The sequence below is a fragment of the Clupea harengus genome, chromosome 9, assembly GCF_900700415.2.
Source record: "Clupea harengus chromosome 9, Ch_v2.0.2, whole genome shotgun sequence".
NCBI lineage: Eukaryota > Metazoa > Chordata > Actinopteri > Clupeiformes > Clupeidae > Clupea > Clupea harengus.
The window spans coordinates 7714735-7730228 of NC_045160.1; the positions used below are offsets into that span (position 1 = coordinate 7714735).

Sequence of the window (15494 nt, forward strand, 5' to 3'; positions counted from 1 at the left end):
ATTTTGATCATCACTATCGGAACGTAGACTCCACCCTGTGATGTGATGTGCTCCAAAAAAAATGTGGAAGCTATTTCAGAATGAATGCCAGTCATCACTCTTATCAGCACAGCTCACAGCTCTTCCAAGAGCACTTTAAAAACATATACATTTGCTTTATGTGAGAAATATGCTACGGACGGAGGACTCCTTGTGGAGGTTTGACGAAGCACCATGCATCAAAACGTTTTGGTAGGATCTCTGAAGAGTCCTTCTTTGTGTAGGCACAGTGACCTCTGACCTGAGGGTTTTTGTGTAGGCACAGTGACCTCTCTGACCTGAGAGTTTTTGTGTAGGCACAGTGACCTCTCTGACCTGAGGGTTTTTGTGTAGGCACAGTGACCTCTCTGACCTGAGGGTTTTGGAGTGCTTCTGCACCCCCTCCAGCCGCTGGATCCTGGAGTTCAGCCGCCAGATGTCTGTCTCCAGCTCACCTTCACTCTTGTCCACCTGCTGGCTGAGGCGGCTGAACGTGGCCACCATCTCCCTGGGGGGGGGGGGGTGGTGACAACAGAGGAGACACAGCCCGTCAGACTACATGCTCAGGACTTAAGTGTTTTCAAAATAAACAAACTATAGGTGTGGTTCAACAGCATGTATGCACTTGATGTACAGTACTTCCATAGTGGTGGCTGATGTCACTTTGGACAAAATGGCTGTTTGGCTGCTTTGTTTATGGTTATATGCAAGCTTATGGGAGCTGTGAATCAGTAACTGCCTCATTAATACCTGCCTCGAATAAGTACTTGTGGAGGAATGGGGTAACTAGAAAAGACCTTGATCTTGGCCATTTTCCCACGGTTCTGGATGTAATAACCATTTCCAAGCTTATTTGTCCTGTCTTTTGTCCTGTAGCCATTTTATCCATGCAGGCCCACTGTTTCAGCTCAGACCCAACTCTGCTGCTGACTTACTGGTGGACCTGCTGGCTGCAGTGGGTACTGGTGATGGGGGTGATGGCCAAAAGCCGCTGGGTGGCAAAGTCCACAAACTGCTGCTTCAGGGCCCTCTCTCTGGAGCCGTTGGTCCAGGTGAGCCTCTCATACAGGTACAGCAGGCCGAAGAGGCTCACAGACAACACAATAACCCTCCAGCCTAGACAGCGCCACACCTGAAACCACAAACACACACACACACACACACACACACATACACACACACATTTACCACAACATATGTTCTCTTTTAATTCAGTCCAGTTTGACAACCAAATAATACAACAAATCGTATTATTTCATGGGTAGTAACTGACAATTCATTACAAAAAGAAAGAGAATGCCATTAACCGGAACAATAGTAACGGAAATCACATAGAGACACTGATTATATATCTGTTTCAGGTGCAAAAGCACAACTTAAAGCAGTCCAGAGAGCCATGTGTAAGAGAGAAATCTCACCACTCCACCAATGACCACCACACCCATAGAGGCTCTGGAGGTATAAGATGCCATTTTGGTCGCCATGGAGATGGCAAGGTCCTCTTGCTCTCGGGTCCATGGGAGTTGTAGCAAATCCAGCTGCCTGCAAACAGTTAAGTCTCTCAGAGGTTTGATTTGATCAGAGTGCATGAACAACCATTATCAGTTGATGCATTTCACAGTTAATTCATCTTTGAAACCTCACAATTATCAGGAAACCATTACTTCTGTTTTTGTTCATTTGTATTTTATGGTGACAGATACGAGACGTTTTGAATGTTTGATCGGTTTCTGATGAGTAGACAGGATCAAATTACTCTGTCTCTGTCATTTCAATGTTAACTTTCACATATTTCAATTTCATTTGCTAACCCCTGATCTAGAAACCCCCTCCTTTCCTCCGTGGACACCTGAGGGTCATAGGCACCTGAATGCTCTCCGTCCAGCAGTATCAACAGCACGCTTGGTGTTTTGCTGGCCCTAAGAAGCGGTTGACCAAGGCCGTCCATCCCAAGGAGAACTGGAACTCGACATTGCCCTGGAAGTCTGTGCAGAGGGTGGGTGAACTTGAGGTCGTAGGAGACCTCAAACCTGTGGCTGGGGAGGTGGAGGTGCAGGTTGCCCCTGGCAGTAGGGGCAGCAGAGGACGTAAGCTGTCTGAGGAGAGAGCAGCCGCCATTCACACCATGACTTGTCGGTTCATGAGCAGTGTCTCGCCTTCCCGCCCCTGCTGTGGAGCACTGCATCTTTTGCTCAGAGTAATTCCATCATGATTAAGATCAGTCGATTAGAATTCCCAAGTGTTTGAGCGACACTGGGCAGGTAGAGAGACCTGAACATGCAGGGTCTTCAGGATGATATATACCATATACACTATCCTTCAAAAGTGTGGAATCCCTGAGAAATGTCCTTGTTTGTGAAAGAAAATCACCTTTCTAAAATCATAGACATATGTAGCGGTGACATTGTTAATGTTGCAAAGGACTATTACAGCTGGAGAATGCCCATTCTCTGTCACCATCACTCCTGTGTTTCAATGGCAACATTAGGTTGAACTATTCCTAAATTAATAGTAATAAAAGGCTCATTTATCATTAGAAAACCCCTTTGCAATTATGTTTGTGTGGCTCAAGATTGTTGTACTGTTTCACAAAGCAATCTTTGGGCTACTTGAGTAAGGATTTCCGAATTCGATTATGGTCTTAAAATTGTCAGAAAGAAAGAGCTTTCTTTAGAAACACATGTCTATTATTCTTCTAAGAAATTAGGACTATTTCATGCAAGAAATTGGTTAGAATCTGTAACAAGGAAAGCCATAACTCCATTTTACCATAACCTCATCCACAGCCATACTCTGTGGATGACACTTGATTTGGGCTAGTTTTATCAGAGACCCAAAGCATTGCTCCAAATGATGCAAGACCTGTTTAGGGAAAAGACAATCCAGCTGTAATGCTTTGAAGTTATAATTGCTGCAAATGGAGGATTGTCAGATTAAAGAAATGTTTTAAGCACAAAATTATTATTGAAAGCAAAAATTATTATTTCTATCTTGTCCATGTCAATTTCAGAAAACCTCAAAACAAATGAACACTTGTGCACCAATTTCAAAGTTTCACAACAACAAAAATAATAGAATGTTATATCATGGAAACTGTTAAGATCTGAAGAATATTATGACCACAATGATCTTGTCCATTGATGGAACATGATGCAGTGATCTATGAGATGTCTAAATTCAATCTTATGATAATGTGTACCCATAATGTCTCTCTGTGAGGACTGCATGTAGCCACTGATACTGCTGGAGCAGCGGGAGACCAGGTTCTTCCCCATCCTCTCCTCCACATACGCCTGCAGTTTCTGCAACACACCACAAGGGGGCAACAGAGGGTCAGAGCAGTAAGAGGAACCTGTTGGCACCAGATGCAACACAAATGAGGAGTGAAAGGCAGACCTCTAGGCCATGTGACTAGGTGAGAAGTCAAGTGCTTTCACTTGCTCAGTGGTGTTAGTGGCTTACTGAGTCAGTCTCATGTTTTATTGTATTATTGTTATCATTACGTATCTGTGAGATTTCTCTGGTGTCGACACACTGTATGTTTGTAGAAGGTCGGAGGTCTATGGACAATTACTCTCTATCAGCTAGCTAGGTTGTTTAAATGAATTGGACATAGTGGTTAAACTATAATGTAATAAAAGGGTCAGGGTTTACTGTTGACTGTATGTCAAACATAGATTTAAGGGATCAGATCTGTCAACTGCCGGTTTAAGGGATTGTATATATACTAACCACAGCCTCTTTTTCTATCATCTTTGGACTGCGTCTTTAAATAAAAACACCAGTATATCTTCAGAGACCTGTGTTTTGGTTGTGTGGTTGGACCACCAAGCATGGTATTATTGTAGTCATGGAGCTCCAGCACAGAGGTAAACAGGACTGACTTACTCACTGACACACACACTCGGGCCTCTTCTACAAACATGAACACACACACACACACACACGCAGACCAACTGGGCACTGAAGGGGCTTATTCAATTGTCCTGTGTAATCACAAGAATAGCCAAAGGTTCTGTCACACCATACACTATTAAAATGGTGTGTACTCAGGTGTATATGTGTGTATGCATAGATGCATACAAGTGTGTGTGTGTGTGTGTGTGTGTGTACTGGTCTGACACATAGTTCAATGGCTGGCAGCTGTTTGAATGTTGGCGCCTTGGACTCACTGATTTGTAGAGAGCTAAGGCATTAGGGGCCGGGCTGAAGTCCGAGCAGAATTCATCCACCAGAGCAGACAGACCCTTGATCTCCTCAAGCATGGCAGCGGTCACCTGGGAAGCACCCCACACACACACACACACACACAGACACACACACACACACACACACACACACACACACACACACACACACACACACACAGCCAACCGTAACGGGATTGCAGCCAGGGATTTAAGAGAAGAACAGAGTGTTACAACACACACATGTGTAGACCTTCCCCGTGAGCACCAGTGTAGTGTGTGTGAGCTCAAATCAACGGAAACCCTCTCTGTAGTGTGCTGCTAGTGTGCAGTGTGCCCAGTAAACCCCAAGGGCTTGTTGTGTCGTGTGTGTGGCGGTCTCTGCACAGTCTGGAGCTGAAGCAGCACCCCTACCTTGGCGGCCACTTCATCAGCGGTGGCCTTGATCTTTTCCTTGACATCCTCGGTCAGCACGTTAAGCTGATTGCGCACAAACTCCAGCCGGTCCATGAGAGACTCGCGCTCCTCCAGAGAGAGCACCCTGAGATCACAAGCAACAGGCCTCCGCTCAGACAGAGGAGAGTGGGGGTGGGAGGGAGGGATTCATCCCCCAGACTACTTAAAGCACAGGCAAGAGATTTACAGTACATGTTATCACTAGCGTGTTGTTCTCCCATAGTTGAAGTCACAGCTTTGGTATTTGGAAACAGAGCAGTGGGGGGGGCTCAGTTAAAAAAAAAATCTTGCCCATTTACACCGGCTCAGCAGTGTCGCGTTGTAGCCTATGTGTGCCGGGCATACGTGCCTGACTGTTACACTGAGCAGATGGTGTCGGCCGAAATGACTTACAGCTCGATCAGAGTCATGTAATCAGTGTGTGTGCTCTCTCAGCGATGAACCCATAACCTCATCACTGCCAGTGCCTTACTCCACCAGGCCAGATATGGGGAGGGGAGGGGAGGGGGGGGGGGGGATGATTCATTTCTCCGGTTTGCTAAAATACACCCACTGCATTGTCTGCAGACAGTGGTTATATTTTAACATTACAGTTCATGGAAGAAAAGTGAGTGAAATAACATTTCCATTTAGCGGAGGTTTTTTTTTTTTTATCTGACGTAATTTACAGCACTGTGGGGGCATACATCTCCTCTGTGTTTGGGTCTCCTGGAAACCAGAGGCCGTCGGCTTGATATTGCGAGGGCTCTGCTCCGCTGGTCGGTTTACTGGAGCAACACTCTTTCAAAGAACTTGAGGTGTTAAGAGGTCAGGAGCCCAAGAGTTCCCGTATCTGACGTCAGTCCTGGAGCGCCACAATGCTACCGTTTGTCTCCGTCTATTTAAACTACTTCAATATTAAAGCTACTGTTCGCTTTATCATAACATCAATACTTGAAGGGGTTGGGGGGGTTGGGGGGGGGGTAACTAAAAAGCCCAGACTCACTTCTTCTCTGCCGAGGCAATGTTGATGGCGTCCATGATGGCCTTGACGGATTCTGTGATCTGCCAGCCTCGGATGGTGTGCTGCTCAAACTTAGTCTTCACTGCCGACTGTGAAATGAACTCCTGTGAAGGCGCCACATTAGTGAGGGAGATGTTTGAGTCACCACTATAAACCTACTAAATCCAACACAGCATCCAGCTCACAAACAGTCTACCATCATAGTGTCACACATGTCATGAAGCAAATAAAGAGTTACATTCATGTTACGCAGCAAGCATATGGAGGAATAAAACTAATTAGTAGGCCAATGGGCGCTGTAAAGGACTGCAGGACTTATACCCTGGCAGCGCTCTGAAGGGCCTTGTCCTGCAAATTGAGCTAATGATCAAAAGCATGTCTCTAGTGTTCTGCCCTACCAGCTAGATCAAACGCAGGACTGAGACTGTATGTCATGAGGCTAAAATGGGATTTGGTGAAAAGAGGAGAGGAAAGAGGCAAAGCAGGAGAGGAGGAGGAGGAGGAGGAGGAGGAGGAGAGAGAGTGTGTGGGGGGTCCGCCTCACCTAAATCCATCTAGGGGATCAGTGGATGTGCCAGAGGTTGGCACAGAGAGGAGACTGGCACAGGGACGTGGCACTACTGTTCTGCCAGAGGGGGTTGAGTGCGGAGGGCCAAGCATCTGACACATCACAGGGAATGTGGACAATCCGCCAGGACTGAGAGCTGAGAGCCCACAGTCAGGGGAGGGCCCGGAGAGCAAAATAAATATCACTGTCATCATCACTTTGCTCAGCTCCTCGTATTTTACTTCAGAAAGGGGCTGCAGTTTCTTTTTTTTTTCTCCTTTTTGTAATAGTTTGTGATAAATAATCATTGAATTTTCATCAATAAATAGTGACTGAGAGGGGTTGTTAAAGTCAGATGTTTTATTTGCTGTTCTTTCCAGGTGTTATTCAACCTCCAGTCTTCCATTTTACCCCACAATGCAACATTCTTAGCAGGACCTCAGCCTTTGGCACTTGCCTCAAACGTTCTCTCGAAACTCTGGAACTCCCTGAGTCTTTCCTGGAATCCTTCCGCTAGGGCACCACCTACACAAAATAAACCAGCCTGATTCATGTCACTTTGGGAGTTATGAAGAGCTCGATGAAATCGCTGAAATCGTAAAAGAAAAGGACTGAAATTGGCACCGGTTCTCTTAAATTTTGAAATCCCTCACTCAATTGCAAAGTGAAGCTATTACAACAGTTTTCGGGTTTGCATTCACATTAACAATCGAGAGGAAACACAGGAAGGTGCTGGAGTTAGCACACTTCTGATCGCTTCCTGAGTGCGCGTGTTCAGTGAAAATGGAATTGGACCAGTTGCCATTCACTGTGGCTGTCCATACAGTAAAGACATCCCAATTGCAGTTTTTACCCCTAGGGCATTAAACCCATGACCTTGTGGCTACAGGACCTGAGCAGCTGAGCCACACTGCTGGCCCTGGGCTCACCTGTCTCTGGCATGCCCTGGGCTCGGTGCACCCTGGAGCTCAGGACCTCCTTAGCGGACACAAAGAAGATACGCTTGGGAGCCTGCCGAGCGTCCACCACCCTCAGCTCGTCCATCAGGAAACTAACACAGCGATCCATGTGCTGCTTCCGCACCTGAACACAACAACCTCAGTTAGCACAACGCGATTCTGCGTCCACCACTAAGAATCAAAAGGATATGGTCTTTAACAGGTTCACATCAGTGTCTTTATCAGTTTCTCTAACACATCCACCCACAGACTTAATCAAATAGATAACTATGTTTTTTATTTTTTTTATCGTGACCTTGATGAATGAGAGACTGGAAACGAGACACCTGCATTCATTTACAGTTAGGAACCTTATTGGTGTCTTTCATGCCTTTTATTTAGAGTTTTAGATTTTAATCCCACAAAATACATATGAATCCCATAAACCCATCATGACTCTGGCCCAAGGGTTCCCCTAACATTAATACTCTAACTTTGGATCTATTGGAACTTTGGTCCATCACATCTACTGACTGAATGTGTCATACATCTTCCAAGAACTCTGGCTCCGACACTGAGACGTCCCAGCGGTTATTCAGGATGAAGATGTTGGGCTTCGATATCCTCTCACTCACTCTGTGGAAAAAGTGCTTCTCCTTTAAGTGAAGAGAAACGAAGAGGTTGAGACAGTATGTGAAACGGTGGGCAGGGCTGCAGAACTCATAAAACACCTTTAAAAGGACTATTGTGCCATGAAGTTCTCGTAACGCAAAGAAGAAATGACCCAGTCCAAACAGTTTATCCAGCAATAATCTAAACATCATCTGAACTGACTGGGACTCCTCCTGGACACATTCTAACCTTTCAGGCCGCCTTTTCTTTTGAGGTTCGCCTCTCGTGCCATATAAATATCAAAACACAGACGGGCAGACATTTTGGCTCTGGCGCCACAGTGTCTGTGAGCACTCACCGTGTTCATCAGGGTGGACTCGGCGTTGGCCACCAGCACGAAGACATCAGCGTCCAGACAGAACTTGTCGATCCAGCTGTCGAGCTCAGAGGTGACATCGATGCCTGGGCTGGGAAGGTTAGTAGAAGGGCCAAGGGGCCAGAACTCATTAACCCACTGATCCCATTCACTGCGCCCCCGCCCCCGCCTCCACCCCCACCCACGAAGGCTCTGAAGGCCTAAGCTGAGAACCAGCGGGGGGTGGGGTGGTGGATGGACCGCCTTACGACAGGTTGACCTCAGCAGGTCAAGCACTGAACAAGGGGAAACATCTTTGGAGAGCATCAATGACTACTCCATTGTTTCATTTCAACAGAATGTTTGCTTACACTTTACTTTAAATGAAGCCAAGGAATGTGTGTATTTATTAGGTGATTTTTGTGCATATCCTAATGTTGCTGTGAATATTACATCTGTTGTACAACTACTAATGGATTAAAAGGACTGAATAGTTTTGTGGTGTAGGTCCCCAGACCAGTAATGTCAGACCCTTACACCAGTAAAAAGTCTGGACAAGACTGAGTGCTGATCCATGTACCTGTCCATCAGCACCAGGTCATCTCTCAGCAGGGCACACTTGGTCTTGGGCCAGAACATTCGGACCAGGCAGCCTGAGTCCAGACTGGGGTCCATATGCAGGGCATGGGCAAGCTGATTCACCGTCTGAGAGGGGAGACATGGGGGAGGAGGTGAGAGAAGCATGGAGCCAGACGAGTGAGATCAACATACATGAAAACACTCGGTGGGGCTGGCTCTCTACCTGACTGACGCTCTAAGAGAACTCCTTCATTGATAGGACAGATGGCTACACAATAAAGTAAATCATTTTATTATCCTTATTATTCCATCCTGGAAGTGGGTCTTGAGGAACACACCATTTATGCATTTTTATAACAAATCTAAACGAGTGCATGGACTGCTGACAAGTTTACTATACATACTATAACTCTCAATGCACTGAGCGTATTGTGATAGGATATTACATATATATATATACTGTATATATATATATATATGTAACGGTCTGACATTACTGGTCTGTAGCAAAGGATAAATGCAATGTTTTTATGTGTTTTTTTTTTATATGTTTTCGTATACGGGCTGGAGTGAGCAGTCATGGGGTATTGAAAAGTTTTAGCATGTTAGGCCAATATGGAGAGGGAAGACTTGGATACAGGGTGCAACCAATGTGGTCTGCTGACTGACCTTTAGAAACTAGACTAAGTCTTACTTTGATGGTTACATAAAACTGATCTGTTGCTGTGCTCTGCTCTGCTCTACCTCAATGCTCCGCCTCTCATCGAAGCCCTCGGTCGTGAGGTAGGCCATGTCACCATCCGTGCCCTCCACGCTCAGGAAGCAGTTGGTGGTGTGGCCGATGCTACTGGGCAGCACCCGCTCCCGCAGCATGGCGTTGATCACCGTACTCTTGCCGTTACTCGTTCTGATCATCGACAGAGAGGACTGGGTTAAGATGGTCTATGTTAGATGTGTTCTTTTCATATCTACATGCTCAGACAGTCTGCAGTGTATGAGTGCGCTCACTTCATTTCTATGGCCACAAGATGGTACCCATGTCATTTGGCTTCGCTATCACTGGCATGAAATAAGCCTGAGGTGTTCCTAAGATGGTCTGTCCAGCCGATGACGAGCTTCAACCAATTAAGGCTATCACACACTCAGAGTCTGCCCTCTCTGTGCTGAGCAATTGTTATAATTCCTACGAAATGGCCATTCGATCACTGTCACTCTCTGAGAGTTCACTCCCACTATTTTCAGGTTATTTAAACGTGGAGTGAAGGGGGGAAAACACAGGCTGGAGGAATGATGCTTGATGTGACTCCTGACACTTGGCTCATACAGCCTTGAAGCCCAGTGGGCGTTAGTGTAAAGCTCTTTCTGTCCATCCCATCCTGACCCAAACAGTAATGCCTGCCCTGCCCCGCCACACCTGCCAAAGAAAGCCACTTTCATGTGCCTGCGGGCCAGCACCTCCCTAATGATGGCCAGCTTCCTCGCGCAGGCCTGCATCTGCACATACTGATCCTCCACGGCCACCTGCTCCAGGTCCTCGCTGTGCCATGTCTCTGCCCACGGCAACACACACACACACACACACGCGCGCACGCGCACGCGCACGCACATGCACACGCACACAAACACACACACACCACACACACACACCACACACACACACACACACACACACACACACACACACACACACACATACACACACACACACCACATACACAACCCACACACACCACACATACAGACACACACACCACATACACAAACCACACACACCACATACACACACATTCACCACACACACACACACACACACACACACACACACACACACAGGAAGGGGAGGACAATGTGGTTGGCATCAATACAAACTGAGAAAATGGTTACCAGCAACAAAGGGTACAGCAAGAGACAGACAGGAAGAAAACAAGGAGAGAACAAGAGAACAAAATAACTGCTAATGAATCAGCGAGAGAGAAGGACGAGATCAACAAGCATGAGAAGAAGACACCATAATCAGTAGGAGGAAGGGAACAATATAAACAGGCAAGGGCTACACGGGGGAAGGGCGACACTACTGTTGTACAGAAACAAAAGTATGAACACGAACAACAGAAACAGCAATGTAGGTGTCAACACACATAATTGGTGGACAACAAAATATGAGAGGAAGACAGCCACACGGCCAGCACAAAATGGCTTCCGGAGGCAGACAATCCAAACAGCATCACACTACACAACAACAACAGGGCAAGATTAGGGAGGGATGTGACTGCATTTAGTTTCCATTCAGGCTAATACACACACACTCACCCTCCACAAACCCAGAGCCTTCTCTAACAAACTCTTGCAGCTGGTCAAATATAGTACTGATTGTCCTCTTGGCTACTACAAAATGCTTCAGGGGGGATATGTCTTCTTGGTCCATGTTTGTGCTAAGAATGCAAAGATTCAAAACATCTAATGATTATTTGAGAGAGAATCACTAGCAGTGAAAAAAGCTTCAGTTGAAGTCCTAATTGACTTGGCAGTCATGACTTACCGCTGCAGTGAAGAAATTAAGTGGGAAGCGTCCAATTTTTTTTTTTTCCTGTATCAGCATAAGCTCTCACAGTTCATTGCCACTTGCACTTATCCTTCCAGTGTTTTCCATAACAAGTTCCAGCTCTAGAGAAGTCTGTCTCTCTCCCTACCCCCTCTCTTTCTCTCACCCCCTCTCTCTCCCTTCTTCTTCAGACTCACTGAGGTGTGCAGTCAATCCCCTGGGTGTGTGTGTGTGTGTGTGTGTGTGTGTGTGTGTGTGTGTGTGTGTGTGTGTGTGAGCTGGCACCGAACCTCTACCTTCTAAGGAGTGTGTGGTGTGAGTCTAGCAGTAGGAACCTGCAATCCTCTTATTCAGGTTTTAACCCACCAGCTGGCTGCCTGTTGCTCCTCCTTTCCATCCTCTAACACCTATAAATAAATATCACTTAGATAACATCACAACCCCAAATGGGTAAAGTGTTTGCTTTCTGATATAGAAAACACATACTATATGCAAGCCTGAATATATGGTATGTTTTTTCAGAGGTATATTTATGTGGTATATTATATAATTTATTGTATAATATATTGTATCCCTGCTGAATATAGTTCACACCACAATTTCTATGTGTATTCTGACCATACCTACACAAACCCTTGACACACAAATAGTGGATGGACCTGAGGGTGAAATGTTAGATGTGTTCTTTTCATATCTACATGCTCAGACAGTCTGCGCTCACTTAATTTCTATGGCCACAAGATGGTACCCATGTCATTTGGCTTCGCTATCACTGGCATGAAATAAGCCTGAGGTGTTCCTATCAGAAATGCTCCAGAGCTAGGCAGGGTGTGGTGATGAAGGCAGGGCCATGAGGAAACCCCCGATAAACACACACACACACACAAACACACACTCACACACACACACACACGCACGCACACGCACACACACGCGCACGCACACACATATACACATATACATATACATATACACACAAGAATCACTCAAACTTCAGTGAAATTTCATCATCGCAGGATTTCCCCCATGGACTTGTGCAAACACTCAAAAGCATGTCATCATCATCGTCATCCTCTGCTGCTCTCGTGGCCACTTGATAAATGCAGTCCGCAACTTCATGACAGATGTTTGTGAATTAGCACTTTATCAATAACTGATATGAGCTGATGCTCAAATGTTTTGCTCAAATAATTGAGAACTTCACTTCGATGTAGCTGAAAACGGGGGCCACTATACTGGCTGCGCATTGCTTTGTGTTACCCCTCTCACTCCAATCATCCAGCAGCACATACTGTCACTGACCCACTCCACTCCGTGTGCATGGCAGGATAAGGCCAATTGTCATCTTGGAGGGCAGGCACTAGGACCCTGAAGACCATGATGGATAGGAAAAAAACAAGGTAGTTATTAGAATAGGAATGGAACAAGCAGCGAAGAAAAGGGGGGAAAGCAAGGGGAAAGAGAGAGTAGGGAGAGGTAGAAAAGCATACACTTAGAGAGAGAGAGAGAGAGAGAGAGAGAAAGAGAGAGGGAGAGCAAGAAAGATAGAGATAGAGAGGAGACAGAGTGAGGGAGAGGGAAGGCAATCAGACAAGAGAACAAGGGTTGTGTGGAGAGACACAGTGACAGCTCAAGATTCTGGAAATAGATAGAGGGGGGGGGGCGGGGGGGGGGGGGAGTGTCCCAAAGGAAGGAGGAGGGGACCTGCAGACAGGCTGGGCGATAAAACCGAGGCGAGGGGAGCCTGCGAGAGGACTACTTTGGAAACACTCGTAGCCCTGGAGCAGGACAGCCTGGGTGCGTGGGGAGACACAGGGTGGATTTACTGGCTCTACAAAAACTGCCTGGATCACGCATGCACTGGGACCGGCTCAGCAAAAACTACAAGACAGAAGTGTCAGGCAAAGCAAGAGAGTGAAAACAAGGGAAAGTGCTGAGGAGAGGGAGAGAGAGAGAGAGAGAGAGAGAGAGAGAGAGAGAGAGAGAGAGAGAGAGAGAAAAGAGTGAGAGTGATTGAGTGAGAGACAGAAAAAGAGCATGAAAACAGAAGTGGTGAATTAAATACCACAGATACCACCCACCGAGCCTCCATACCACACACAGAGGACTTGTCACACTCTCCGACGCACAGACACGCACACCCTCACACTCACACACACAGAGAGAGAGAGAGAGAGAGAGAGAGAGAGAGACGCACCACACTGTGTGCTCAGTGACTCAACCTCTCAGAGAGACTCCGGGACATAAACATAGCATCTATACTACACACACACACACACGCACACACACGCACGCACACACAGATCACCCTCACCCGTTCTGACAACACCACACACAGTGATTTGATTGCAGTAAGTGGATGAGCTCACACCTGAGGAAAACGTTTGAGGCGCAGAAACATGCTCACACTCCCAGGAGCACAGAGCAGCATGGCAGAGTAAGAACGACAAGAACGCTCCTCTGCTCTGCAACCTGCAGGATCTCAGCTCAGCTCTGCTCTGCTCAGTCAGGGCTAGTCAAACAGGGGACGGCAGCATCAGCTGGACCATCAGCAAGAGCCAAGGACCTTTTCAGATCCTACTCTCTTTAAGAGGTCAGCCCTGAGGACTCCACACGGCCGAACAACGAAGACTAGGGTGTTCCTCTGAGGGCAGACGACGGTGGTTGCAGAGACCCCCGGAGGGATACAGGACGCTTCCGTTGCCTTCACAGCGCGGGAGGATGGGTGCTTAGCCCTCCCGAGGAGGACCAGCAGGAGTCACGTGAAGGAGCCCAGCCGAGCCCAGCCACGTACGCCTGGCCCCCCCGGAGGATGGTGCCCTGCCGAGGGCCGCGGGGGGTGCTGCTGCTGCCCCTGCTGCCGGGGCTGCTGCTAGCGCTGCTGCTGCTGCTGCTGCTGCCGATCCCCCTGCGCGGCGCCACACACAGCGAGGACAGCGCCGAGCTGGACGGAGACAACTACACAGTCAGCACAGAGAGCCCGGTATGTTCCACTCACTCACTCACTCACTCACTCACACACACACATATGCGCACGCGCCCACTCACACACACACACACACATACGAGCACGCGCCCACTCACACACACGCATATGCCCGCATGGCACACTTTCACTTACATGTTGCGACACCGTTGGACATTCTCTCTCCAAAATCCATGCTTGCGCACACACACACACAAATAGATATGACATGCATGATGAAAGGCGGCAAGAACACTGGCCTGCAATAAAAGAAACAGTAATACTGGCAGCTGACCATCTTGTAATGCATGTAGAAATATTTTTGAACAAAATATGAAAAGTACTCTTCTGAGGATTTTAATGGCTGCCTGTAACTCAGCAGCCTGTTATAAGGTTACCTGATAGTAATTCCTATACTTTGCCCTGATTTGTGACAGCTGGTGCCTCAGTTGGAGTGTTAAAATGTAACTGAAGATATGATGCCATCAAAACCACACTCTATTACAAACAGCCTTAGGTACTATACACTTCTAAAAGTTGCCTAATTAAAGAGTCTTAATAAGAGTTCGTACTTCAAATATCTGCACATATTGTTACACTTTGGCAACCTTAACAATAAACCACAAGACTAGTTGACCACACAAACACCCCTCTTGATTGTTTTTTGGTTTTATTCTAAACCTGTCCCTAACCATAAACACAACTGAATAACAAGAAAAGTACATCATTGATTTAAGAAGTGAGTCCATAGTACCTTTAAATAATGTCTAGACTGGCTGGACTAGACTTTCAAGCAGGATTTATTGTACTAATGGAGTACTGTTCGGAATATGTATAGATAGCCCGTTCTTGGACATTCACCAGTGAGACATTTGTATCATACTGAATCTGAAATAGCTAAAGCAGCCATAGGAATTCTACTGCGGCCACAATCTACTAAATCACACACTACTACTACTACTACTACTACTACTACTACTACTACTACTACTACTACTACTACTGATGAAAACAATGTGTGCTTTGTGAATGCTGCAACCATCTGATTGCTTTAATGCAGTCCTCTTCACAGGAGACAATCTCGTCTGATGCAGCGATAGCCAGTCCTCTCAACACCTGGCTGTTGTTCAGGAACTCCAATAAGGGGGAACCCAAGAGGTCCAGACATACCAAAAGACCATCTAAGGTGAGCAGGGCCTGGGGCTTCCTGAGGGCTGAGGCTTTCTTACGGATATGCAGGTATGAGAGCGATTCAGTCATTCAGGTGTGCAGTGAGTTCATTCAGGGTTGAT

The 15494-nt window shown here is 46.7% G+C and overlaps 2 protein-coding genes across 4 annotated transcripts in view; one reads left to right on the forward strand and one right to left on the reverse strand.

Annotated features, from left to right (window-relative positions):
• Nucleotides 1-3015: 3015 nt before the first annotated feature.
• Nucleotides 3016-11974, reverse strand: LOC116221926 (mitofusin-1-like). Of its 2 annotated transcripts, XM_031574142.2 has the most exons (13): nt 11235-11974; nt 11006-11127; nt 10110-10245; nt 9440-9602; nt 8697-8821; nt 8120-8228; nt 7698-7805; nt 7141-7294; nt 6669-6736; nt 5647-5768; nt 4620-4746; nt 4191-4295; nt 3016-3320 (listed from the first exon to the last, which is right to left on the reverse strand). In XM_031574142.2, the coding sequence occupies exons 2-13, from the start codon at nt 11118-11120 to the stop codon at nt 3132-3134; spliced, it is 1521 nt and encodes a 506-aa protein (XP_031430002.2). In that variant the 5' UTR covers nt 11121-11127; nt 11235-11974; the 3' UTR covers nt 3016-3131. The 2 variants fall into 2 exon arrangements, with proteins under 2 accessions (XP_031430002.2, XP_042564615.1); XM_042708681.1 differs by lacking the exon at nt 11235-11974 and having other exon boundaries at nt 11006-11225.
• A 2053-nt stretch (nt 11975-14027) lies between these two features.
• The window catches only part of LOC116221802 (erythroferrone-like), a 6956-nt gene continuing 5489 nt past the window's right edge, over nt 14028-15494 (forward strand). Inside the window, exons 1-2 of one of the 2 annotated variants that reach the window (XM_031573222.2) lie at nt 14028-14220; nt 15263-15388. In XM_031573222.2, coding sequence (XP_031429082.1) covers nt 14050-14220; nt 15263-15388 — 297 coding nt within the window. In that variant the 5' untranslated portion in view covers nt 14028-14049. The remainder of the gene's footprint in view (nt 14221-15262; nt 15389-15494) is intronic. The other variant, XM_031573223.2, reaches the window with a different exon arrangement.

Excerpts from the sequence above, each read along its gene's own strand:
- LOC116221926 (XM_031574142.2), bottom strand. The coding sequence starts at position 11,120 with ATGGACCAAGAAGACATATCCCCCCTGAAGCATTTTGTAGTAGCCAAG. Across the intron at positions 10,246-11,005 it reads AGGCTCTGGGTTTGTGGAGG|AGACATGGCACAGCGAGGAC; the intron begins GTGAGTGTGTGT and ends TGCCGTGGGCAG. Across the intron at positions 8,229-8,696 it reads GACCTGGTGCTGATGGACAG|CCCAGGCATCGATGTCACCT; the intron begins GTACATGGATCA and ends TAACCTTCCCAG.